Source organism: Fundulus heteroclitus, chromosome 20 (assembly GCF_011125445.2).
Source record: "Fundulus heteroclitus isolate FHET01 chromosome 20, MU-UCD_Fhet_4.1, whole genome shotgun sequence".
In the NCBI taxonomy this organism is placed as follows: domain Eukaryota; kingdom Metazoa; phylum Chordata; class Actinopteri; order Cyprinodontiformes; family Fundulidae; genus Fundulus; species Fundulus heteroclitus.
In genome coordinates this window covers 44,927,094-44,954,927 of record NC_046380.1, presented here as the reverse complement: position 1 = coordinate 44,954,927, position 27,834 = coordinate 44,927,094, and the positions used below count along the sequence as shown (strand labels likewise).

The following is a 27,834-nucleotide window of genomic DNA, read 5'->3' as shown; positions in this document are numbered from 1 at the left end:
TTTTATAAGGTTTTCATGATTTGCTCCTTTTAGATCAGTTTTGAATCTATTTGATTTTGGCCGTGGATGAGGCACTCTCAATGGGGTAACAGTGCAGAAGCTGCAGAGGTGTTAAACTGCAGCTCTATGGCTCTGGCTTTGTGCTTTGATGACCTACTCCTGGTTTCTGGCACATACAGCCACTGTCTGCAGGCCTGTTAAGGCTTCAGTCAGTCAGATCTGCCCTGTTTGGTAGGAATATACACATATGGTGCAACATTTCACTGATTAGCTAATTTGGATTTTTGTATTGCTTTGATGTATCTGACGGTGTGCAGCAACATTTTGGTTATTCTGATTATTACGTCAACCTGGAAGCATGCCTTTTTTCCTCTTGCTTCAAAATGTAGACTAGCTCACAGGGAATTCTAAATGCTTAGGAAGAGGGCAGTTCTTCTCCTGCCTCTTGAAGATGTTTCCTCAGGTGAAACAAAACAAGAACAGAAGTCCAGTTGCCTTCTAAAGCGCAAAACTGTCATGTGTTTGATGAATGGGAAGCTACACCAGCATGCGGATAAAAGGAAACAGCCAACTCGTTCTGCTAATTTAACCGGGTCACGACATCTTTCTTGGCAGAAATTCCTTACTTCCACCAGACTCAAATTTTGCAGTTTCAAAAGTGTATATAGATAACGTTACTAGGTATGTATTGTCAATGGATGGAAAACTATTGGCTGGAATGGATGAAAAAAATGAAACAAAGGAGCAGATAATAAAATCTAGGAATGCAAACATGTTTTCATTTTCCAGGCTCCTCCAAACCTGGACTACTTGTAGTTTCTTCTTTTACATGTGCAGCACTTTGTTGCAACTGTTGTTTTAAACTGTTTTATGAATAAATTTTCAAATTCTAGACTTTTCCAGATTTTGTAGGAACTTTGCTTTGTGTTGCTTGACACAAGTTTTAGAATCGATGCAGATTGCCCCCTGGCGACTGATTGACACGAGTTTTAGAATCGTTTCCTCCCTTGTAAGACATGTTTCCTGTCAGAAGTTCAGCTGCAGTACCTTATAATGGGTTTGTTGTTGTTTTTTCCCCCCAATTTTTGTGTGATTGGTATATGTGTGGGAACTTGTTTCCCAACAGTAAAACTACACAGGAAGTGAATGCTACTGGTAGACTTTCAAAAAGAAAACACGTCATTTTTTTAGGAATACTTTATTACATCTGTGAACATTTGCATTTTATTTTAATTAACAGGTTAAATCCCTATGGTTACATTTAAAATCAGTATGTACAACAACAGCAACATAAAATGTGAAACATTAAAACTGCTCCTTGCAGAGCCTGCTCTACATCGCCAAATGTGTACAATCTAACAGTTAGTTCTCCATCCGACTGGTACCGGTGAGCTTCAGTCCATCTGAACAGTGAACAACAGAAGAGTCTGGGAACTACAGGCCTCTAGGCTGCATTCTGATGAGATCAGACATGATACACAGCAACACTCTGCACTGAGACGAATAAGGCAGCTCATAAAATAAATGTCCATTCTCTTTGATTTTGGTTTCTTTTGGAACGTGTCAGCCATTAAAAAGCTGGGTCTTTTTAACCCAGTTGGGACAACATTAGCAGAGAAGCTGGCATCTTTTTAAAATAAATACTGTAATGAATAGCCTGTACAGCATCTGTCATTCCAGCCTCTCACTAAGAAAACTATCAAACTCAGTGTAAAGAAAATATGACACCTACTGAAATTAAAAAAATCTTGAACATATGAACTGTCAGGGTATGAAAAAGTGCCACTCTTGGTTCAATACAGGAAATGCACACAGACATGATTTATGGAGTACCACTACTTCAGGTTGAGACAATTCAGTCAAACAAGGTGAGCCACAACTTAAAACAAAAAATATGAACTGGTATAAAAAAAAACAAAGAGGAAAAAAAACATTGGGTTTCACTTAAAATGCTTCTACAAAACAGCTTAAAGAAAACGCCTGACGTGTGTGTGTGTGTGTGTGTGTGTGTGTGTGTGTGTGTGTGTGTGTGTAGCTGGTTCTGAGGGCACACCTGGGCTGTGCTGCTGTACTAGTGGATGGAAGCAGCTGAAAAGTATAAAGCTGTTTTCAGTGTGTTAGAACATCACTGATGCAGCACAGTAGGCTGAGGTAGAGGCGGTGGCAACCTTTTCTACTCTGATGTTTGTTTTATGAGGCTTTAGACCAACACTTTGGTCTTTGACTAACTTAAGGTCAGTTTTCATGTTTTTCAAAATAAAGTACCGGTTGTTCAAAGATCCAATGTGTTGCTTCCAGCACTTCGTACCATAAAATTAGGAATGAGACAGTTATTAACAGGAAAATATGCCCCAAGACACAAGCACACAGAGAAATAACTCAACATACAGCAGTAACAAGAACAAAAGAATAAGAGGCATTATTTCCTTAAATTGACTCTGGAGAAAAGAAAATAACAAATCCCTATGTAATCTGTTTTTAGATCAGCTCACGTTGTCTTTTTAAAGGCTTGATCTCGGCTGAAAGAAAAATAAAAACAGCTCTGTTCTTCAGGATCCTTCAGTAAACGCGGATCATTCCTGCTTGTATTTGTTCAGGTTTCTTCTATTGTCTGTCGTTCGTCCTATTTCTACACAAGACTCAGGGTCTGAGACTGTCTACGTTATTTTACCAAAGCGCCTGGAGGGAAGACAATTGCAGAGAACATCAACACCATCACATGGGTCGAAGTCTCCTCTGTCACAAGTCAGTGACTTTGTTTTCCACTGCTGCTGCAATTTGCTGCAGTCGGTATCCCAGCTGCATCTTCTGGGCTGTCGTGTCCTCCTCCAGAGCTGTAATGATCTGCCAAGAGGATGACAAGAAGGAAAACAGTTACAGTTACTCTGAGTGGGACATCTGTGCTCCTATAGGAAAAAAGTAGGAACTTATCAGACTACATTGTCTCCAGATGTATCAGACAAATAAAAAAATATATATAATTATATAAAAATATATATAATTGGAATTGAGTTAAATTTCGACTTGTCAAAGGAAAAACCAACATGTTTTTTATTTGCCTCATATGCTATTCTAATCTTAAATGTCTCTTTTTCATTAGCTGCAAACGGAAATTTATCTTAATTTACAGAAATAAAGGTTTGAAACCATGTCCAAATTGGTCTAAATGAGTAAAGTACCTGGTCGTAGTACTTGTTGATGTATTTGTAGAGCTCGTGCAGTGCAACCAGGTAGTTGAGCTCTCCAGAGTAGTTCTGAAACACAAAGCAGTCGGGTGAGTTGGTGCTCCCCTGCTCCCGGTCCTGTGGGAGTGGAAGTGTGGCTGCGCTCACCCTAGACAGCTCAGCCAGGGCTGAGTTCATCTCCTGGTCACTGGCTGAAATAGTCTGCCTGATGTCAGCGTAGTACCTGCAACAACCAGTTTCATCATTATCCTGCCTTTAATTTAAACCATTTATGGAATCTAAGTTTGACTGGAAGATTTTAGTATCACATTATGTTCACAGGGAATAAGTTGTTAATTTCATTTAAATCCATTTCCATACTAATCTTTTAAAGCAGTTTTTAACCACATGAAACAGCTTTAAGACGAAACTGGCCAAACCTTTCCACCATCTGTTTGTAGCGGGGAATGTCTCTGGCATACAGCAGCTTGTTGATGGGAGAATCCTGTTCCACAGCGAAGAAAAGAATTACATCAAACCCTGAAGGAAGGACCTGGTTTTCTAATCTTTGTGACATCAGTAGCTAACTGACTATAGCTGAAAGGCTCTGCTTTACTTCATTTACTGAGAGCTTATAAAGTGGCAGAGCACAGGAGGACCACTGCTCACCCGCCCTAGTTTGTGGTCAGCAAGGGTGCAGGAGTCCATGAAGGTCTGAGCAATGACAGACAGAACGGCGTCCACATGGTCCGACACCTGGACGTCAAAGATGAACTGGGGGTTCTTGATGATGTTGATCCAGAAACGCAAAGGGAGGCTGGAATGAAAAACAGGAGGCAGGAATATTGGACCCACCAATTATCTGTTTACATATTCTCTGTTTACTAGAGATATGACATCAGATTCTTGGGCCAATTTCGTGTATGTGATTTAGTTCAAGTTCTGACCCGTAGGTAAACAGGACTTTTTTCTATGATAATGGGGGTAAAATGTTAAACTGCCTTTAGCATCTTATATTAGCATGGTTAGCATTAGTAACTTTAGTCAGTATTGCATGTATTTCCTGCAAAGCTAGTAGACCTTTGACCGAACTGTCAGATTTGACATTTCCCAAAAATGAAAGCCAAAAATGTAAAACAGGGCACTTTTTCTGTAGAAGGTTTAGCCTTCCTGGAACCTGCTGATATCTCGCTATGTGTTTTGGAAAGGCTCCAACCAACGTTTCTTTTAAAGCCTCACTGAACGAACTCAGCTTTCTCCACACAGTAACAACTTCCACACCAGAGAATGTTCCTGTCAGTGCTATAGACATCATATACGTAGACACGTCATTGGGCAGGCTCTGCCTATGCTGCGATGCGTCAGAGCGTCCGCCATGTTAAATGTGTATCAGAGGGACTTTAATCTCAGAATATACTTTGTATTCGGAATATTTTTATTTTTGTAATATTACAAGTTTATTTTCGTATCTCTTTAGCTTCATTCTCCTGAATTTATTCTCGTAAAGAATAAAAATAATTAAAATAATCTAACCTTGCCCTATTACTCCAGGAGTGAAATAATTCTGCAAACTGTGACTATCCTGGAAATGTTCCCTCTTAATTCTCATAATATGACGTTTTTCTCATAACATTACCACTTTGGTAATGTTATGAGAAACAGCATTGCTGTTTCTTCCCATTCACAAATCGATACCTTTGCTAACAATGTGACTTCCTCATTGCGTTCTGCATTAGACAATGTAGCTCCCTTGAAAAAGAAGGTGATTATTCACAGGAAGCTGGCTCCTTGGTTTAATTCAGAGCTGCGTTCCTTGAAGCACAATGTTAGGAAATTGGAGAGAAAATGGCGCTCTACACACCAAGAGGAATCCTACTTAATCTGGAGGGACAGACTATTGTTGTATAACAAGACCCTCCGCAGAGTTAGAGCAGCATATTTTTCATCATTAATTGAAGAGAATAAAAATAATCCTAGATTTCTCTTTAGTACAGTTGCCAAACTTACCCAGAGCCACAGCTCTGTTGATCCATCCATTCCCTTAGCTCTCAGTAGTAATGATTTTATGGGATTCTTCATAAATAAAATTGATGCCATTAAAAATAAAATAATTCGCATCCTCCCAAACATGATTACCTCGTCCTCAGTAAGTGAGGCAGCATTGGAGGAATCTTTAGAATCTGCGCAGTGTTTGAACTGTTTAGAAGCAGTAGAGCTTTCTGAGCTATCTAAAATTTTAGCTTCATCTAAACCTTCTACCTGTATGTTAGACCCAATCCCAACCAAGTTGTTTAAGGAGGTATTCCCTCTGATCAGTGGCCCTATTTTAGACATGATTAATCTATCCTTAGTAAATGGATATGTACCACAGGTTTTGAAAGTAGCTGTTATTAAACCTTTACTTAAGAAACCTTCTCTTGATCTAGATGAGTTAGTAAATTACAGACCTATATCTAATCTTCTTTTCTTATCTAAAATTCTTGAGAAAGTAGTTGCTAATCAACTTTGTGAACATTTACAAAGTAATGACCTACTTGAGGAGTTTCAGTCAGGCTTCAGAGCTCATCATAGCACTGAAACAGCTCTGGTGAAGGTCACTAATGATATTCTCATGGCCTCAGATAATGGACTTGTGTCTATACTTGTCCTGTTAGATCTCAGTGCTGCGTTTGATACAGTTGATCACAATATTCTCCTACAAAGACTTGAACATACTGTAGGGATTAAGGGGAAAGCATTAGGCTGGTTTAAATCTTATCTGTCAGACAGATTCCAATTTGTTCATGTTAATAATAAATCTTCCTCAAACTCTAGGGTCACCTGTGGAGTACCACAGGGTTCAGTCCTTGGACCAATTCTCTTTACTATATATATGCTTCCGATAGGCAAAATTATCAGACAGCATGGGATTAATTTCCACTGTTATGCTGATGATACTCAGCTATATTTATCCATAAATCCTGATGAATCCAATCAATTACTTCGACTGCAGTCATGTCTTGATGACATCAAAAGCTGGATGACTTTAAATTTCCTGCATCTAAATTCTGACAAGACCGAAGTTTTAATCTTTGGGCCAGAGTCCTCAAAAAATAAACTTCTTAACCAATCACTTAATCTGGGTGGCATTAACTTGGCCTCTGGTAATAAAGTAAAAAATCTTGGTGTTATTTTTGACCAAGACATGTCATTTAAATCCCATATTAAACAGGTTTCCAGAGTTTCCTTTTTTCACCTCCGGAATATCGCCAAAATTAGAAACATTCTGTCCAGGAGTGATGCTGAAAAACTGGTCCATGCATTTGTTACTTCAAGGCTGGACTATTGTAATTCTTTACTATCAGGAAGTCCACAAAATGCAGTTCAAAGCCTTCAGCTGATCCAAAATGCTGCAGCAAGAGTTCTGATGAAAATCAACAAGAGGGATCATATTTCTCCAATTTTAGCTTCCCTTCATTGGCTTCCTGTTAAATCAAGAATAGAATTTAAAATTCTTCTTCTAACGTATAAAGCCCTTCATAATCAAACTCCATCATATATCAGAGCTCTGATTACCCCGTATGTTCCTAACAGAGCACTTCGCTCTCAGACTGCAGGTCTGCTGGTGGTTCCTAGAGTCTCTAAAAGTAGAATGGGAGGCAGATCCTTTAGCTATCAGGCTCCTCTCCTGTGGAACCAACTCCCAGTTTTGGTCCGTGAGGCAGACACCCTGTCTACTTTTAAGACTAGGCTTAAAACTTTTCTTTTTGACAAAAATTATAACTAGTGACTCATGTTACTCTCAGCTACCTTTATAGTTTTACTGCTATAGGCTTAGGTTACTGGAGTATATCAGGATCTAATTTTCTCACTATATTGAGTTCTACTGTTCTTCAATTATGCATTATGTGTTGTCATTTCTGCTTTAACTTTCTGTTCTCTCTCTTTTCTCTTCATAGTAGGTACACCTGGTCTGGCGTTCTGTTAACTGTGACATCATCCAGAGAAGACGGCTCACCCGCTACTACCATCTAATGTAGAACAGATTACTAGATCAATGTGTGCTTCTGTGCTTTTTGTTTCTCTTGTTGTGTCTCTGTTCTGTCTTCTGTAACCCCAGTCGGTCGAGGCAGATGACCGTTCATACTGAGCCCGGTTCTGCCGGAGGTTTTTTTTCCCGTTAATGGGTGGTTTTTCTTCCCACTGTCGCTTCATGCTTGCTCAGTATGAGGGATTGCAGCAAAGCCATGTACAATGCAGATGACTCTTCCTGTGGCTCTACGGTTCCCCAGGAGTGAATGCTGCTTGTCGGGACTTTGATGCAATCAACTGGTTTCCTTATATAGGACATTTTTGACCAATCTGTATAATCTGACCCAATCTGTATAATATGATTGAACTTGACTTTGTAAAGTGCCTTGAGATGACATGTTTCATGATTTGGCGCTATATAAATAAAATTGAATTGAATTGAATTGAATTTTGTGTTTTTTTTTTGTTGTTGTTGTTTTTTTTTACTTTATTGTCCTAGGTCTTTTTTCTCATATTAGTAATTTTACCTCTTTAATACTCCCCCAAAAAGTCTGTTCCTAAAGGTTCACATGTGACACGGTTTTATGAAATAATAAAGACCACAATGTTTCGATTTAAGAAATTGATCCTTATATTAATAACAGACACATTATATATATATATATATATATATATATATATATATATATATATATATGTGTGTGTGTGTGTGTGTGTGTGTGTGAAATCAGCCAGAATACATTTCCATGCAGCACAGAAATGAGGCATCTTCTCTGATCCACGTTCACTACAACAGAACTTAACTTTTTTCTGCCACATACAATATGGCGGTGACGTTGACGTGCGAACCCGCGCCCAAAGACGCGTCTACGTATATGATGTCTATGGTCAGTGCAACCTGTTAGGTCTTTACCATGGTGCATTCACGGACTGGATACAAGATCAGATTTTTAGATTCTAACCGGATCTGATTACACTCACCAGGAGACACCACTGTAAAACATTTCCTGGTGCTCCTGTACCACCCTTTCACTTGACCCCTCCCCTCTTCTTGCCAGTTTTGCGGTACCTGTTGGTCTTCCAAATGTGGATGGTCTCTGGGTCGGTGATGTTGTGATGTCCTGCCTGGTCATCCAGCAGATCAAAGAAATATTTGACAGCTAGCGGGACAGGACGGCTGGTGCTGAGGATCACTGTGAACAGATCGTCCACAAACTTCTGCAATGTCCCCTGAGTGACATAAAGAAGGACAAACTGATTTAAGACCTACAGTCTGTTTTCATTCGCACAGAATGGTTCATATAGAGGAGACATGGAAACTGTGTGGTAGAATATCACATATACATCTTTTAATCACTTAACTCATCGAGTAACTGATCAACTAAGCATTTAAAACTAAATCAAAATAACTTTGTAGCAGAATAATGGATTATTAGATGAAACTGGTGTTCTGGAAGATTTTGCTATAAGTTTAGTTTGTTACATGTGTTATATAAATAAATGAGACAATCACTTAACTTATATGGAAAATGTATTTTGAAATCAAGACAGCACTGTATCCTGATAGCTGTTTAGATATGTCAGCATGAGGTCCCATGTAAGTTGGTAACAGACTAAAATGAGTGAGTAAGCAAGGAATCCAGCTTAGCCATTTTAAATTATAAAGACCCCAATCACACCCAGAGAGATGGGTTTATAAGCCAAAGTAATACCGGTACCAGGACCCAATACTGTACTACTAATGAAGACATTTATTTACCGTTTCATCGCATCGGTTTCTTCTATAGTCACAAACACTGCCGGTCAAGCTCCCCTGGGACAGGGGTACTGAGTATTATGGTATTCAGGTTTACAACTGCTTTCAAAATAAAAGCAGGCCTCATCCATGACTTTTCCCATCAGTCACATCTACACAAATGTTTTTAAAAACTGACAAAAATAGCATCTATAGTTGGGACCATAAAAGGTTCATTCACATGTCATGTAGAATTTTAAAATCTAATTTTAACAGATAACTGTCTATTGTGCAATAATCTGTGTGTAGATTAAGTGTGCACTATCTTCAGAAGCCAATGTAAAGGTTTTATTACCATCTGATATGAAATTTCAATAATAGAAGGATATTAAAGGATATCAGAGATATAGCTTTCCGTCACTATGAAGGCCTGTGTGTGTGTGTGTGTGTGTGTGTGTGTGTGTGTGTGTGTGTGTGTGTGTGTGTATACCTTCATGGAGAGCAGGCGGGTGAGGTAGATCTCAGGAATGGCTTTGGCCCTCTCCCTGTCCCTCAAGCTTCCTCTGCGGTGTTTAGGAAGCTCAGGCTCCTCGCTGGCCTTCACCAGATGCCATAGCTTCATGCCACCCTCATCTGCATCCTCCAGCATTGGAGTCTCTGTGGAAATAATGTGATCCAATGATAAACAAAGCACTGCTGTCATCTATCTTTATCACCTTCAGTTCACTAAATACCTGAACAGGAGAAATAAGCCACTGACTGATTTTTGCAAAGGAACTCACTCTCTCCAGCGATGTAATCATGGTTGTCATGGTGAATGTTTTTGGTATGTCGCGGCACCAGTGCTACTGTTGCACCATCGGGGACCTAAAACAACATAAAACAAAAGTTAAACTATTTGGTCCTGTGTGGTAAAGAGCCTAAGGCTGACAGGCGTCACCTTGTAATGCTGCAGAGTGTTGAGGCGCTTCCAGTTGCCCTGCACCACAGAAGTCAGGTCCTCGTCTGACAGGATGAGATGGCCGGCAACACCAGACCTCCATTCTGAACAAGAGCAGCAGTGTGTTGTTACTCAACCTTCTGCATTCAATTTATTCTGATACAACATCAGCCAAATGACTTTGTTGAAACTTTTCGCTTCTTCTCCAACAGATTTCTTCAGTCTGACGAGTTCCAGGTAAACTCAGCCTTATCAGCAGAACCTTTGTATAGTGGATCAACAAGTTAAATGGTGACAATCAAAACTGTTTGCTCACGTGCAAAAGAGGACCATCAGGCTACCAACCGATCATTAGTGGTCTGATGGCCATTTATTATTTCTAGGGGCCTATGTCATGTAGCATTGTTAGAAGGGAACAATTGAACCATGAGGCCTCCATCCCTGTTTAACAACAGTTTCTCTAAGAAATTAGTACAAAAAAAGATATTTAAATTTTTCTTTTAAGAATCAATGTTACTTCCAGCTTTACAGCATGTAATGACCAAACTTTGTACTTTCTCAGAAAAAATCCAACAAAGTTTATAGGAGAAGTTCGGTCAACAAGGAAAAATCAGTGGATCATTAGCTATACCTAATACTAATACGTTCGTGGTGATTTAATGAATTTAGCGTTAATCAATAAGAAAATAAAAGCATAAATTGTTGCCTCGGTCACTGTGTCTGGGGGCGGCCATTATTGCCCAAATATGGGCAATAATGGCCGCCCGACATCACATCCTGTGACGTAATGTCGCGGTGAGGCACTGCGCTCTACAAGCTAATTCAATAGGAACTGTTGTACACAGCTGCGATCAACAATAATTATTTTAGATTTCCAGAGGACTTCACCGTTGAAATTTGCGGAAGCTATTGTTAAAGCAACAATGCCCACGTGCATGGCAGTTGGATGTTCCAATACATCGGGTAAAAGTGAAAAAAATATTAGTTTTTTCACCTTTTCAATTCATGATCCACCACAGGCTCTTTTGTTGGATTGCCTACTTGAAGAGGGAGGATTTGCCTTCAGGCCAGAAAAAAAACACGTCGTTTGTAGCCAACATTTCGAAGAAGAATGTCTTCAAGATGACATGAGAGCGAGGATTTTCGGTAGGTTTTTAATTTTAATTTTTAATTTGTAGAATTTGCGGGGACATTTGTTTACCCCACCAGAGGGGCGCAGTGATACGACACACTTGGAAATAATGCTCACTGTTGCGAAGCCCACTTATTTTATGCAACTTTGGTTTTATAGTTGTTGTATATAGTTTTATACTCATAACATTGCAGAACCCAACCTATAAACCGTACTTTAATGCTTATTTGTTGTCTTTTTATGTCTCTAAAATGTAAAATTAGTATTACTAAGCTGAGAGCTGTCCCACACAGGCCAGAGCGATGCATCGCTCCCTCCATTGGACCAAGAAAGAATCTTTTTTATTTCTTACATGGAAACTGATCTTTGCCCAGGCGGAATTTATTTATTAAAGTGTTTCATCCCGATGTTTTTACTCCAGGAGTTGTTGGACTGTCTTTAAATGTTTTACATGCTGTGACTGAATTCTGGGGACAAGCTGCTTACTGTTTTCTTTTATTAGATTGCTGTCAAAGACAGTAAGTTAAGTGTTATTTTGGCAGCTGTTTACATTCCACCCTCAGCTGTTGCCGATAATGTATGTGAGGTCATCAGTTCCATTGTTGCCAGGATACAGACATAACATCCCAATAAATTTGTGTCAATTTTTGGTGATTTTACAAAGTTTTGCTCTTTTCAACACTGACAAGGTTTCACCAGTTTGTCAGCTGCTCCACCCGAGAAAACAAGATATTGAATTTGTTTTATGCTAATGTCAAGGATTCATACCAAGAAATTTTATCACAATCTTGTTTTTCTCTGCTCTCAATATAAACCTCTCGTTAAGAGACTACCTATTAAGAAGATGAAGAAGATTAGAAAGAGGTCGCAGGAAGCCAAAGAAGCCCTACAGGGTTGTTTTTAAGCAGCTGATTGGACTTCTCTTTGCCTGCCACAAGGAGAGGACATCAATGCCATAACTTAGTGTGTGACTGACTATATGAACTTCTGTGTGGACAACACCATCCCCACCAGAGCAGTGAGATGCTTCCCTAATAACAAACCCTGGATCACCAGTGAGCTAAAGGAAATGTTAAACAAGAACAAAGAGCCTTTCAGGAGCGAGACAGAAAGTTATTGGGGAGTATACAGGAGCAGCTCAAAGTCAAGATTAGAGACAGCAATGAGATGCACAGGAAGAAGATGGACAATAAACTGCAGAGGAACAATATCAGAGATGTGTGGTCAGGGATAAAGAGGCTCACAGGCTTTAAGCAAAAGGAGGATTGCAAAGACAGAAATCTGGACAGAGCCAATGAGCTGAACACGTTCTTCAATAGGTTCAGCTCAGGAACAAGCTCATCATCCTTGTTTTATCATGTAGCACTTTGGGATGTGCATACATATAAAGTACATCACAAATTAAATTTATTATTATTATTAGTTATCAGGACCCCCTGCAGTTTGCTCATCGCCGTGGAGTTGGAGTTGAAGATGCCATCATAAATCTTCTTCAACAAACCCACTGTCATTTAGACAAAGCAGGCAGTACTGTGAGGATCATGTTCTTTGATTTCTCCAATGCATTTAACACAATTCAGCCTGATCTGCTTTATCAGAAACTCCAGAAGCCTGGATCATTGACTACCTGACAAACAGACCACCGTTTGTGAGACTGAAGGACTGTGTCTCTAACCAGGTGGTCAGGAACACAGGAACACCACAGGGGCTTGGACTCTCACCATTACTTTTCACTCTGTATACTACAGACAGAGTTGATTTTAGATTTCAGGAGAAACAAGGTTAGGTGAAACCCAGTTACCATCATGGGAGAAGAAGTGGAGTTGGTTGAGGAATATAAATACCGCAGTGTTCATCTGGACAGCAGACGAGACTGGAGACACAATAGTGAAGTCGTCTGTAAGAAGGGACTGTGCAGACTGTACTTCTTGAGGAAGTGAAGGTCCTTCAAGGTTTGCAGCAAGATGCTGTATATCTTTTCTAAGTCAGTTGCGAGTGTTATCTCTTCTGCTGTCATCTGTTGGGGCAGCAGCATCAGAACCAGGGACCTCAAAAACCTGATAAAGAAGGCTGGTTTTGTTCTGGGGACGATTGTGAAACCTCTGGAGATGATAATGCAAATAAGGATTCTTTATGAAACAAAGAAAATTATGGACAACCCTGACCATCCTCTCCATAAGACTGTTTTGAGAAAACAATGTCTTCGGTCAGAAGATTCTTTAAATTCGCTGCAATACAGACCACTACAAGAGATATTTAATTTCCCTTTGGGATCAATATGGTATATTTGAATTTGAATATTCTATATACTGTATACCTAACCTCAGGTACATAACACCGTCTATAATACTCATTTAGTCCAGCATTCTCATTCACTACCCTCATCACACTGTAAACACGTATGTTTGTATGTGGATGTGCTCCTGTACATCTACATACTCCATCTTTGACATGTACATAGTAAATATTACAATGGAAATAATATTTCCTCTTGCGTCCTTTGCCCTCTGCTTATTGCTCCATTGCTTTATTATCTCAATCTGTCTGCTCCTTTGTGTGTACATGTTTTCTTAACTTCAGACCGTTTGATTTTTATTACTGCATTATTGTGTTTTTGTATGAGTAAGCACATCATGAGCATTACATAATTACAGAGTCAAATTCCTTGTATGTGTACACATACCTGGCAAATAAAGTCAATTTTGAATTTGTGCTGTGCTTATGCTTTATTTGCTGTAGGGGGCAGCACAACTCAACCGTTTCAAAGAAAATGTATGAACTTGAAGTTGAACTTTTCTGTCCTTATGCAGATACTGTTGGAGAGAACCACGTGTACAAGATAGCAAAACGGTGTGTTCAGGTGGCAGCTCTTGTATGCTGAGATTCTCACCCAGATCCAGTGAGTCGGCGTGGGGCCGATGGGAGAAGGAGGTGCTCTTGTACACCTGATCCAGGAGCTTCTCTTTCACCTGGGTGATGGTATCACAGTCCAGCACTTTTGAGGGCAGGGGTTGGGTCTCGTTCACTCCTCCACTCTGCACCAACACATTCAGCGTCTGCAGCCGAAAACGCACAGGAGGAAAGGGAGGAGTATAAAAAACATTCAACCTTCTGAAAGTCATGGGAATGTTCCCCTGGATGACAGTGTTTATTTGGATTAAAGTCTGCCTTGTTCTCACCAGCGTCTTGTACTCCACGTCCTCTCGCAGCAGACGGTTATCATTCAGAGTGTACTTGGCCTTCCGTGTTACAGCATCCACCGGTCCTTTATCTACCTGGTGTTTTATGGCCTTGAACAGCATGTACAGAGACTCGCTGGCAGAGTCCTACACACACACACACACACACACACACACACACACACACACACACACACACACACAAAAATTAGTATTGGCCAAACACACTCTGGAGGAAAGAGTGAAGGGCCCAGACAAGGACACGTTGGTAGATTTGTTGTTTTGGACTCAGATATTTTCCAGCCATTCTCTAAAAACAAACACTGAGAAAAACGTATGTTTTTACTGAATTTAAGTAATCATTTAAGCTCTGTCAATGTTCATCCATCCTCTACACCCACTTGCAGTGTCATGGGGGCTGGTGCCAATTTCCAGCAGTACATCTGGGAAAGGTTGCCAGTACATCACATTCTCAGGCAACAGGGCTTGTACTATTAGTGCACCATTGTTACCTGGCAGGAAAATTTTTAATCAGGCCCGAGTCAGTGCTCTACAGACAGACATGTATCTAGAGATGGAAATGTTTGCCCATTCTTTTTTGCAACAGCTCAGCTCAAGCTATGACAGACTGGGTAGAGAGTGTCTGTAAGCATCACTTTCTAGTCTTGCCACAGATTCAGTAGAATTAAGGTATGGACTTTGACTGGGTCGTTCTAACTCATCAATGTTTTGTTAAGCTCAGTCCATTTACAATTTTACCATTTAGAAAACTGGAAAACGGACTCCCCGTGGCTTTCTATTTGCTACTCTCCCATAAAGACCAGATTTAAGGAGTGCACAACTAAAAGCTGTCTATTCAACAGATACTTACACCTAGCAGTGGATATCTTTAGAACCTCCAGCGTTATCTGGAGCTGCTGTTCTGATTAATGCTCACCTTGTCCAGACTGTCAGTCTAGGTGGACCTTCATGTTTTAGTAAGTCTTTAGGTAGTCCATCCTCTCTCCATATTCAGATGATGAATTGAACAGAGCTCTGGGAGATGTTTAAAGTGTGGGATATTGTTGTAGACCCTGACCCTGTTTTTATCTTCTTCAAAACGTTCTCCCTGTCCTGCTTGCTAGGTTCCTTGGACTCTATGATGCTGGTTGTTCTCTAATGTTCTCCAACATACCTCTGAGGCCAGAGACACAACTGTAGTGCAACAGATTTTATCCAGGGGTACAACAGTGTGATGGCAACCCACACATAGTAAAATTCACATCTCACCAGTAGTTTGCTTCACTTTAGTTTACTTTACAGCCAATACTTTAAATACATTTTCTCACCCATTATGTTTTTCTATTTTTTCATCACACCTTACAAAATGTATATACCGTGCACACATACAAACACTGCAAGGTCTCTTAATATTAATATATTAATATTGTATTAATACTTCTTTCTTTGTTTGAGTCACCTGGGTGGGTGTTTGGCTTTCCCTTTCTGATTGGCAAAAGGCAAGGCCAAGGTCAGAAGGACCTGATGAGCCCTGTCCCAATACTCGCACTCAACCCATATGCCCCTCAAATACTCGTTCCCGCTGAGGGCTTGAGTGCGTGCCAGTGCTCCAGAGAGGTCTTTCGCCCTGCCCCCTTTGCCCCCTTGATCCACACTCCAGCAAAGTCCATGTTGATGCGGGCTTCGCCGAAGTGTATTGCCCACAATTCATTGCTGCATGTGACGTTTTGAGCAAAAAGAGGAAGATATGCCAAGTATACAAGTCATAAAGCAACATATTTTAGTTTTGAGTGTAAAAAGGACTGTATGCTACATTTAAAAACATACTGCCACCTTAAGTAAATGACTAATCACACATTTGTTGTTTCTTTAAAATTAATATTTGTAGTTATTTTTACTCTTTTTTTTAATCTTACAGGAAAGCTGTAAGCAAGAATTTTTTTTAGGTAAGCATTTTTTTAGGCATTTATATATATATATATATATATATATATATATATATATATATATATATATATATATATATATATATATATATTCTTACAGTGAAATGATTTTTTTAGCATTTTTTTAGGCATTTATATATATATATATATATATATATATATATATATATATATATATATATATATATATATATTCTTACAGTGAAATGATAAAAATTATGGAATTGGAGGGAAAGGGTAGAGAAAAGGTGATGAAAATTCAGAGGACATTAGGGAAGGGTTTGGCCTGGTTGGTAAATTCTCAAGGACATATGGGTAAAATGCTAGGTCGGTGTGAGAGACTTGTTGACCACCTTACAAAGTAAAAGGTGTTCCCTATAGTAGCAGCCAGTTTAGTTTTATTCTGTCTGCTTTATTGAATTAGTTTGATGTATTTGCACTTTAAAATGTCTGAAAGCAGCAAGTAAAGCATGCCTATTTTATGAGTTTATCTGAAAGTAACTGTTTACAAAAAAATAAGCAACCAGAGCAGCAGTTGAAGTTATAAAAATTAGCTATAAAAATATTAAATGTCTTAATATTATTTACATACTTTCTGTATCACAAGAAAACAATATCACATCAAGGTTCTATCATTAATTAAAGGCACACAACATATATTTTTTAGTTATTTTAGATCTATTTTGGGTAGTGCTGTGTCAATGCCATTTTTTGGCCCCGATACCGATACCCGATACTTGGCTGTGCAGTATTGGCCCATACCGATACCGTCTGTTTGAAATTGATGTGTGTATATATGAAGAACTGCATACTACTTAGGGTTGTGGAACTTTCTATTGCCTACCTGGAATGGGTGACAATAGTTGAATAAACTTTTGGCTCTCAAAGGCCAAAATAGTGCAACATTCGTGAAATTATAACATGTATAATAGTATTGCAACAGTAAGACAGTAAAATTACATTAATAATTTAATAATCTCTTTTAAACCCTGAGTTTTGGCTCTCAAATGCCAAAATAGTGCAACTTTCATGAACTTATATAACATGTATAATACTAGTCAGGACAGAGAAGGCTGCGTTCAAGTGACATACAAACATCAAAATGGTATCAGTGCCCTATTTGTTGGTACTCGCTGATACTGATACCAGCATTTTAGTGCTGGATCTGGGCCCGTCCCATACTGGTATCGCTATCGGTGCAACACTAATTTTGGGTACATGTTTTAACATGTACCCAAATACAATTTTTCGTTCATTTTTCATTTCTCGCAATCCTCTATACCAAATCCTCTCAAATTTCAGTTCCTCCACTTTATTCCCCTCAGAACACTTGTTTATTACAATTTTAATTATTTTAGTAGTAAAGATTGCAAAAACATTGACGGTTCTGTAATTTTTGGAGTCACAGTTATGACATATCCTGTAGTATCCCAATTCTCCAGTTTTGCACACTTGTAACCTTCGCACACAGACCCTTAAGTGCACTTCCACCTGGTGCATTCTTCAAAGGAGGTGCGTAGAGTGTAGTGTGAGTATTGGGACAGGGCCATGTACAGCTGAAAGCCTCATTGGACTGAACCATGTACTTCATTGCCTGATAGGTGTTTGGGGGTTATTTCATCGTTTTCTGTCAGTTTGTTATGTGGCATCCAACCTGTCAAGAATGGACCCTGCCTCTCACCCACTTACTGCTGGAGACAGGCACCAGCCCCCTGTGACCCCGCTGGATGTCCCACACCTGACGACCTTTTCTGAATTGGCTCTTAAGAACTCCTCCATTTTCAGATGGAAAATGGAAAAAGAAAAGATTTGTGCTCGTATATAACAAGAACCCCCAAAACAGGATTAATTTTACCTGACCGAAACTGTGCTTAGTGCTGCATACACAGCTCTCTCATTAAAGTTTGATCACTGCCATGTTAACCGGGTTGGAGTGTAAACATCTTGATACACAAAACAAATCCCATTATCTGTGCCCAGGAACTTTTTTTTTTTTTTTTTATCACTTGCTTGCTTTGATTAATTCTGCCATGATAGACTCTGTATATATTTGCGGAGATTTCAATGGTCGCATTTTAGATTTAAAAGATTTTGCGGAGTCAGTTGATGATATTTCTTCTAGAATTATTTTGGATACAGGTTTAAATAAACACAGGAAGGCCTTTAAAAAAAAAAAAAAAAGGAACGAAAGTGCAGTATGGCAAGTGTAAGATAAAATCCCGAGTTTGATCTTTTCACTTCTATTCTGTCAGAGGTAAAGCAGTTTCTGATTATTTTGTGATACCACATGTGGATGTTAAAATATGTCTTAAGTTTAAGATTTACACACCTTTTGATCCAGTAAGGATGATAGGATCTGCAGATTGGGCTACAATTGATGGAGTAGCAGACTTCCTGATCCTCCAGTATTATGTTTAGAATTTAAAATAGGAGAATCTTGTACTTTTTGGAATATTACAACCTCAGGCTCTCAGCAGGAGGTAAAAAGAATGAAAAGAACTGTTCCATCTGAATTTCCGTCATCTGTAATGATAGGAAGTTCTCTCTGGGAAATTCTAAGAAATCTTATAGGTTACATATACTGTAAAGCAATTATGGTCTGGTTCTCAATTAGCAGGAAAACAATGTTTTAAGTGACAAAAAGAAAAGAAAGATTTTAAAAATCTATGTAGATATTGTCAACATCTCTTTGATAAAAAGTTGAGGTATTGTAAAGCCCCTTTTCCCAACAGCCTTACTCAATTTCACCTGCTTTACTTCACCGCGCCCCGCTTTATTTGGAACTTGTTGTTTTTCAACCAGCCTAGACATGCCAAGAAGAGGGAAACATCTCCGGGCAGTGTGGCCTTTATTACCAAGAAAAGTGGTCTATACTGTTTGTTTTAGAAATGTAATAATCTTACACAAAACATCACATTTTAAGATTTCTTAAATTCTTTAAGACATCCTTTTTTTGGAGAAAAACTAGGAAATATTATGATTTGAACAGTTCTATTATTGATTTTCAAATAAAAGCCCTTCATTGGTCCAAAGTGTGTGAAATTATGGTGACACTCAATGGAACAACACAAATTTCTCACCTACAATTGGAATAAACAACTGTCCATGGACTCACTGACCCTGAGAAATGTGTAGAGACAAATGGACATCCAGTTGGTCAGCAGCTTCTCCACCACAGTCTCTGTTCTGCAGACAGACATGTAGAACATCTCAGAGCAGTTTGAAAAACCCAGTGTCTACAATCCCTCTCTCATTTGTCTGTCACTGTTTTACCTTCGCAGCATGAGTTTGGGATTCTTGGCCACGTACTGCTCCACCAGATCATTCAGCAGAGTCTTGAGGATGTCTGTGAAATACTCCAGCTTGCCATGAAGAGCCACTGTCAGCAGGGAGGCCACGTAGGCTCTGTCTCTTGGAGAGAATGTCCGCTGGCTCTCCAGAGTGTGAATAAACTGAGGGGTAAAAATCAAGCTAAGATTTGCTCTAAAACAGCACTTGAGGTCCCCAGCCTTGGTTCTAGATTATTTCCTGTTGCCTAAAACTGATTTAAAGGGTCATTGACAGGCTTCTGCAAAATATGATGGCGTGTTGTGAAGGCAACTCTAATCAGCAAGGACACATCTAAAATATCTAGGACAATGGGCCCTGGTTACCAGTGCTGGGGACCACTGGTCCACACACAGTGTTGTTTTAAGTAAGGATTCTGAAGGTGATGATGAGTACCTTGGTGAGGAAGAGTTTACTGTTTAAGAGGTTGGATAGTTGAACCAGGCCCTGTTCCACCGTCTGCCGCCGACACTCCTGCATGTCCAGACCGCGCCTCAGCGGGGACTCCCGGTGGCCGGGAAAAAAAATCCGCTCCGCATACATCCGGTAGTCGAGGAAGGGGATGCCTGAGCCCACCAGGTCGCTGGACATGTCCATCATCTCCGTCATCAGGTCTGGGTGGAGGTAGGTAGGGTCAGTCATCAGCTTCTAATATTTCTAACATTCTATGTTCAAGCTGAGAATTGTTGTAAGGTGGAAGTTTGTTAGACTACATGTTCACTGCTCACTTAGTTGGGCCAAGGTGGATCTTCTGATTTGCAAAGGCTCAAACCTTTTAGTTTTTTATTCCCTGGACAAACTTACTGCTTTTCTCTCCTCTTTCATGTAGCTTTTAGAGATTCATCCTTCAAGATGATAATAATTTCTGATTTTCTAACTTGCTGATTCCAATTTTGATCTACTTTGATTTTTTTCTCATACAGACAGCAATAATAATAATTAAAATATTTTCTTTGTTGAAGGATTATCAAGAATCAAGAATGTTTATTGTTATTATGTAGCTAATTGCCATAATTAAATTTTGGTAAAACATCTTATATGCCTATAAGATGTATCTTTGTCTGAAAATACAAAGAATTCGAAGACTAAAAGTAGCTCTTATGCCCGGTAAACGGTGTGCGATTTTCGGCTGTCACAGAGAGAAGAGGACTGTGGAAAAATTGTGGAAAAGTCTTTGCTTGTGGCTCTAAATCTGTGGTCTTACGTAGCACAGTGAGACGGTATCAAGGACTGCCATTGATAGTGTGTTGTGTCAATCAATCAACCAACCTACTTGTACTTAAGACTCTAGAGGCTAAGAAGAGCATTACTATTATCACGGTATAAATAAGGACAAGCCTGTGTAATTTCTCAGTTATCCGGGTCATCACAATAGTAAACAGGCTTATATCGGAGGCAACCGGACTTTCGTTCAGTTCTTTCTGAGGATGTTTGGACACCTATCCAGGAGTCTTTGTCACTTCTGGTGACTCGCTCTTGAGCAACCTGTAGTTTGTGCACAGCCTTAAAAACAGCTGTCTGGTTGCCTCCGATTTAAGCCTGTTTGCTATCATTGATAAGGACGTTTACTCACGTCAATCAACTCTGTGATCACATCTGAGCAATCGGCAGCTTTAGCTTCCGCTTCAGTGAACACCAACGTTCATACTGTATTCCCAGCACTATCACACTTTTTTCCCTCTTGGAATTTTTTTTTTCTACACTGGATCTTGGACCTTTATTCTTTGTTTCCATTGCTAAGATGGTGCTACTAAGATAAACAGCCGTGGCACCATCTACCAGCAGTATTGCAGAACTACTAGAAAGCCAGATTGTAGCCTTTGACGCAGCTACTAAATAAATCACAAATAAGATGTGGTCCCAAGGTAATACTAATCCCGTCAGAATAGAGCTTAAAAGCATTGCTAGCACCAGTAGCACTATTAGCAAGACATGTACACACGTGTCTATCAACTTCGCAGTGACATCAGAATGCTTCCTAAGCTTTAGCTCCAGCACTCACATACTTGCACCGTCATAAATCTGCAGACAGGTACGTGCAGAGCTCAATTTTTATGACCGCATACATGGCGTCACCCTATAAACTGCTTGACGCCAGGAAGTCTTCACATCAAAGAGGTTTATATGTGACGCTGAGCTTGATACACTGAGCTGCTCCAAGCAGGCGGTCAGAAGGACGCACGTCATCACAGTCCCTCTCTGTGCGCACTGACAGATGTGCGGTAGGTGTCTGCAGGAAAAGAAACGGCTCTACGTGCTTAACATTAATAAAACATTTTACCAGAAAGTGTGGGAATTGTAGGATTTTTTTTACAAGAAATGTAGGCAACAGGTGCACTTGACTATGAAGGATAAAAGGTCTGCGGAGAGTCAGCGCGGCTCACCTTAAATGTACTCAAACAGTCATACTGTATTCCCAGCACAACCAGAGTTTTATCCCTCTTGGAATCAAACATCTTCTTGTGCCTTTTTACACTTGATCTTGAATTTTTCTTTTTTTTTGCAACTACGCTCAGGGTTCCCCCCAGCGTATTATAAGCCTGGCGGGCCAACAGGCTAAGCGTTGGAGGCATTTAAAATTAACAAACATGTTTGAAAGTGACATAAAATGTCATTAAAAGTACCTGTCTAGGAGAAAACTTTCCGGTCTAAATAGCTAATGCTCTAGCTGTTATTAGCGGCCTGTTGACCAACTGTTTGCATGCGCAGTGACGTAACCCTGGTCACATGATGTTGTTATGGAAAATATATAAAGAAAAGGCTATATCTATTAACAAATTGAGCAAAAACAATGCTTAAAAGACAAAAAATAACAAATACTACCCCAGCAGGAGATTATAATCTTTCAGAAAAAAAAACCATTATTGGCGAAATAATAAAAAAAAAAAGTCAAATAACGTGAATACGGGTTTTTAATGATAAACATTTGAGAATTAAAACAAGTTGCCAAAAAATATATACATAAGTATATAGAAGTCTCTAGAAGTACAATAATATACACGCTATATACATAGAGGGAAAATGTAAAAGAGGAAAGAAAGTATATGCTGTATTGTATATGATGATGTCAGCATCCAGAGCCCAAATGGTCATCAAGAAGTTTGCTTGTGTGATGCCTTGTCTTCTCTGGCTTTTGATTGCTGCACAGAGCGCTTCTCACTGTCCAGGTTGGTGCGTAAAAGCAGAGAAAAGGTGCATTGATCTGTGCTTCAAAGTCTGCCTCTTGGCATTATGATCCAGGAACCAATTTACCTTTCAACACTCTTCCACTCTCCTCCCAGAACTGTGCAGCATAGCTTTTCTCCATTTTCTGTCAGCCATTTTGCCAAATCCAACCGCTTTATACAAACAGGCAATCCCAGTAAAATGTTGACAGGTGAGTGTGCATTAATATCAAATAGATAAAGTAGTAAAGTGATCAGTATTGATAGTAACCATAACAATGTATCAATCTAAATGATGAAGATGTAAATGAGGTGAGTTGAAACATTTTGATGCTGTGTGACAATTTAGTTTAGCTAGGTTCATCAGTATGTCACATATTTCTTAATCCAGTCTCATTGGTTAATTTCTCTCCTTTGATTACTACAGAAGTGTCCAGCTCCAGTCCTCGAGAGCCAGTGTCCTGAAACTTTTAGAGGTTTCCCTGGCCCCACACACCTGAATCAAATAGCACAATTAGCTGCTCAGTATGCAGTCAGGTTCTTCAGAGTCCTGCTAATTAACTGATTATTTGACTCAGGCGTGTCAGACCGGGGACACATCTAAAGGTTGCAGGGCACTGGCTCTCGAGGAGTGGAGTTGGCCACCCCTGGATTACTAGGAGCACATTTGTATTTTTTTGTTGTCTGTTTCTTTTATTATTAACAAATCAAATTAAAAGACAGCATCACATCTAGCAACGGGGTCAACTGTTGCTACACCTCCTCACTGAGATAAACATTTAATTTGTCTCCTTCCTCAGTCAGTCTCAGCAGCATCTGAATCACTCTGAAGCTAATAATCCTAGGTAGGAATTTTTAGGCTAAGATAGGAGCTCTCTGAGAAGACTCAGAAAATCTTTTGGAATATGGCACTGGTCTGTATTGAACTCCAAAAATATTGTAGAGTAGATAATTGTTTGTATTAGACCTACTGATTAATGATCTGAACCGTCTGATTCCAATCCCTGGCTGTTTGACTTGTGCATCTCTAGTAACTCCTTTCACACTTACCTGTAAACTCCTTCTTGCATCGGTCCCTCACGCTGGTCTCAAGGTTCTCCAGTTGGATCTGGACCTTCTTGTAATCCCTGAGAGCCTGCTTACTCTTCCTCCTGTCAGCAATCAGAGTGAGGCAGGAGGCTTATTGAGAACGCTTCTTAGAGGATCAATCATATGCACTGAAAAATGGAAGGACCTGGGGTCTCTTTTATAAAACTTATATACACAGAAAATGGGAACTAAATCTTATGTTTGTCACACAAAGGCAGTGAGCCAAAAAGAACTTGATTTCAGAACATTTGGTCTGAATAAGCCCTGCCTGCAAAACGAGCGTATACATCAGCAGGACAGGTATCTGGTCTCCTGTCCATGAAGGAGCAGGATGAGTTCTTTAGAGCCCTACAAAGTGACCTCCAGCAGGCACTTGGTGTGAACTTCTCTGAGCAAACCATTAGAAACAGACTTCATGAGGGTGTCCTGGAGGCCCGACGTCCTGTAGTAGATGAGAGCAGATTCTCTCTGACCTCATGTGAAAGACATGAAAGGGTCTGGAGAAGCAGTGGTGAACATTAAGCTGCAGAAACATTGTTCGGGATGATCTGTAGGGCGCTGGGTCAGTGCTGGTCTGAGAAGGCTAATCCATGGATCAAGGCACAGACCTGTACAGGATAAATGATGGCACCCTGACTGCCTTTAGCTATCGGGATGAAATCTTCAGACCCATTGTTAGACCCTTTGCTGGTGCAGTGGGCCCTGGGTTCTTCCTTCTGCATGATAATGCCTGGCCTCATGTGGCGGAAGTATGCCTGCAGTTCCTGGAGGATGAAGGAGTTTATACCATTGCCTGGCCTCTACGCTCCCATGATGTAAATCTAATAAAACGTCTCTGGGAAATCATTATTTAGGTTCATACAACACCACCAGGCTGCCCCTCAGACTGTCCAGGAGACAGTGAGGCCCTGGTTAGGATCTGGGAGGAAATACCCCAGGACACCATCAGTCATCTGATATGGAGCCTCGACATTGTTAGAGATGCATCGACATTGTCAGAGATGCATGAGAGCACTACTGAGGACCATTTGGAATTCCTGCAATGGAATTTCAGCAAATTGGATCAGCTTTTTGGATCAGTTTGTTCAGCTTCACTATCTCTGTGACTTTGGATCTATGGGTTCAGCATTTACAGTTTTGTTAAATAATGTGATATCCTCGTGTTCCTGACATTTACCCATTCCATATCAGATCGGAGATCCAGCAGGATTTTTGAATTGAGATCTGATGAGTTTTAAATGCATTTCTTTATTATTTTAGCAGCATATATCGCACTAGTTAGAACATTTCTTGGAAGCAAAGGTCTGGACGATCATATCTCTGACTGGATCTCATTCAGTCCTATGGTATGATTAAACTGAAAGCTGATCACAAGCAACCCTATGGCCATATGATTCCAGGTTGTCATAAACTTCACCTTGATTTAAGATTAGGGCAGATCCTACAACAGGAAACCTGACTTTACCACAATGTTCAGTTTACACTGTAAATATACCGACAAATGTAGACAAACTTCCCCACTAACCTGTAAATGAGCACAATAATGAGGACAATCAGGGCAACTATGGATGCTCCGACGCCAACTCCAATTTGGGCCTCCAGTGGAAAGGTGGGTGAGCTGAGGTTGTCATACTGAACCTTGCCAAGAGAGAAATTCAGGTGGCCCATTTGGACCTAAAACACACAAAAACCTCTGCTTTAATTAGATAGTAATGTGGGTATATATAACAAGAGCCTTTAAGGTGACAAACACAGCTCAGGTGTCATGCTGAAGGCTTTTCTCCTCCTTAAGCCTGGTTTATGCTTGACGCATCCACGAGGTCCGCTCAGCCATATTACACTTTGGCTACCACGTCCCTCTATGCGGTCAAAGATTTCCGCTCCGCGCACCTAAGAAATACCTAACTTTGCGGACAGTCCAGTGTGGGGGAAAAAACATGGCAGACGAGCAAGCGCTCCTTTTGGCAGAGGTTCGTAAATATAGACATCTCTAACCTTGATCAACAGATTGTTAACTGTCACTACCCGATCACTACCGGTAGCACGATCCGTCTCAGCAACTTCCAGGTCGCTGTTGAATGTCCTTAGTTTAAAAAGAACCAGAAAAAAGTATTTCCTCCTTTCCTACAAAGTGCTTTGGTTCACTTTATAACAAATGTCAACTAGAAAAAGCTGTTCCTGCGTAACAGCGAGTGAGAATGCTAATCTGCAGAATGATTGAGCAGAAGATGCAGAAAACATTGAAATCAGGTTTGAAGAATTTGAAAAAATTTGAAGAAATTTGTAAAATTTGAAGAATTAGAAAAAATTTGAAGAATTTGAAGGAATTATAAAAATTTTAAGAATTTGAAAAATTTGAAGAAATTAGAAAAATTTTAAAAATGTGAAGAAATTTCAAGAATTTGAAAAATTTAAGAAATTTGTAAAATTTGAAGAATTTGAAAATGTTTTAAAAAATTTAAAAAGGTCAAGAAATTTGAAGAATTTGAAAATTTGAAGAAATTGAAGAAATTTGTAAAATTTGAAGAATTTGAAAAATTTGAAAAAAAATTGAATTTGAAGAAATTTGAAGAATTTGAAAAATTTGAAGAAATTTGAAAAATTTTAAGAAATTTGAAGAATTTGAAGAAATTTGAAAAATCTGAAGAATTTGAATAATTTAACGTAGGCCAAATTTCTTGTGGAGCTTTCTCTCTAAAGGAAGTACAGACTCTGTGAAGCAGAAGTTTGTACGAGCTTCCTAGAGCTACTTCCGGTTAGCAACATGCTAACCGTTAGCCGCTAACAAAGTTGTGTATCACCGGGTGATTGTACTCTGTCAGTTTGGTCCAAATCCTGTACTGGGAAGTGCCTCAAAAAGGGGTGCCAATACTTAATGTCACCAAACGTGACCAAAGTTCATGGGTCAGATTGGCCTCCTTTAGCAACTCAGCCTCACCACATCTGGGCCCAGAACTCAACATTTGACCAAAATGGTCAGTAGCGCCATTTCCCACATGTGGGTTGTGCTGTATTGGCCAATTGGGTTGTGTCTGGTTATCATGCCAGGTCCTGTTGGAAGCAAAGGCCCAATAGGAAAGCATGTGAAATCCCAAATGGGACAGAAAATTGACATATCGCTGAAAGACACTTGAAAATTTTAAAATGTCAAGAGGAAGTGACTGTGCGAATTTCAGATTGCTACATTAATCACAGCCACTGCAGTGAGCAATGAAAGTTGCCATTGTATCTCAATGGAGCTTCTCCCTCTGGCCCTCAGAGTTCCGTCGTCATGGAAACTCACTGACACACCTGCAGCGGGCCAGTCTACCGAAGTGCAGAGACTTGGCTCAGACTCTGGCTCATTGAAATAGAATGGAATACTTTGCCTCAAACAACGGTCCATATCTCCTGATCCGTATAAGGTAGAGATGTAATTTTTTCAGCGTTTAGTTCGTAACGGATAGGAGAACAAGACAAAGTATCGGTTTTTGCTACAAATACTTTAATTTAGGCGTTAAAAATTATGATATAAAGGGGATTTTTATGGATTTTCAGAAATCCTCTGAAAATGGTCCTGAACAAATCGCTGTAGCTGAAAAAGTATAGGAGATATCAAAATAATTATTTCACTGTGAGTATCAGAAGGCTTTTGAGGACTATGGAGCTCATTTTTATGTTTGTACAAAAATCGGTGTAGGCACAGCGACGATGTAAAAAAGTGGATGTTGTGGAAGAATGCAGCTCCAAAGCGTTTTTAGGATTTTGCACATTCGCTACACCCGAACAAATTGTTCCTGTGGAAAAACCGTAACAGTTATCCACAAAATTTCTTTTTTGTGAGTGTCAGAAGGGTCGGGACATTCATGGGTGAAAGTCTCATGCCTGTACATGAAACGGTTTAGAAGTAGCGACGATGCGAAAACATGTGATGTTTTGGATTTTCAGGTGTCATTTTTGAAAACCGCTCCATAGGAAATGAATGGGGAAGGTTTCGGGTTACTGTCGCTCTGAGGTGATTTGCGAAAAATCTATAAATCCCACACCAATGATGGTTACATTTTCCGAATCCAGACAAAAATTCCTACGTTTTGATGTATAATTTATGTGGATAGGGTTAAAATTGAGCGAGTGAGAAGAAGTTGTTCGGAGAAGAAGAATTTGTTGA

The 27,834-nt window shown here is 39.7% G+C and overlaps 1 protein-coding gene across 4 annotated transcripts in view; it reads right to left on the bottom strand.

The window, feature by feature from the left end:
• Positions 1–1,182: 1,182 nt before the first annotated feature.
• Positions 1,183–27,834, bottom strand: part of plxnb1b (plexin b1b) — a 207,681-nt gene continuing 181,029 nt past the window's right edge. For 3 of the 4 annotated variants that reach the window (XM_021321950.2, XM_021321951.2, XM_021321953.2), the window contains 16 exons: positions 25,213–25,361; positions 23,649–23,749; positions 19,831–20,048; positions 19,381–19,559; positions 19,227–19,293; positions 14,162–14,308; positions 13,873–14,038; positions 9,851–9,954; positions 9,645–9,777; positions 9,401–9,567; positions 8,245–8,405; positions 3,834–3,981; positions 3,605–3,669; positions 3,333–3,408; positions 3,180–3,254; positions 1,183–2,844 (listed from right to left, as the gene is read on the bottom strand). In XM_021321950.2, the coding sequence (XP_021177625.2) occupies positions 2,740–2,844; positions 3,180–3,254; positions 3,333–3,408; positions 3,605–3,669; positions 3,834–3,981; positions 8,245–8,405; positions 9,401–9,567; positions 9,645–9,777; positions 9,851–9,954; positions 13,873–14,038; positions 14,162–14,308; positions 19,227–19,293; positions 19,381–19,559; positions 19,831–20,048; positions 23,649–23,749; positions 25,213–25,361 (2,061 nt within the window). In that variant the 3' untranslated portion in view covers positions 1,183–2,739. The remainder of the gene's footprint in view (positions 2,845–3,179; positions 3,255–3,332; positions 3,409–3,604; positions 3,670–3,833; positions 3,982–8,244; positions 8,406–9,400; positions 9,568–9,644; positions 9,778–9,850; positions 9,955–13,872; positions 14,039–14,161; positions 14,309–19,226; positions 19,294–19,380; positions 19,560–19,830; positions 20,049–23,648; positions 23,750–25,212; positions 25,362–27,834) is intronic. The other variant, XM_021321952.2, reaches the window with a different exon arrangement.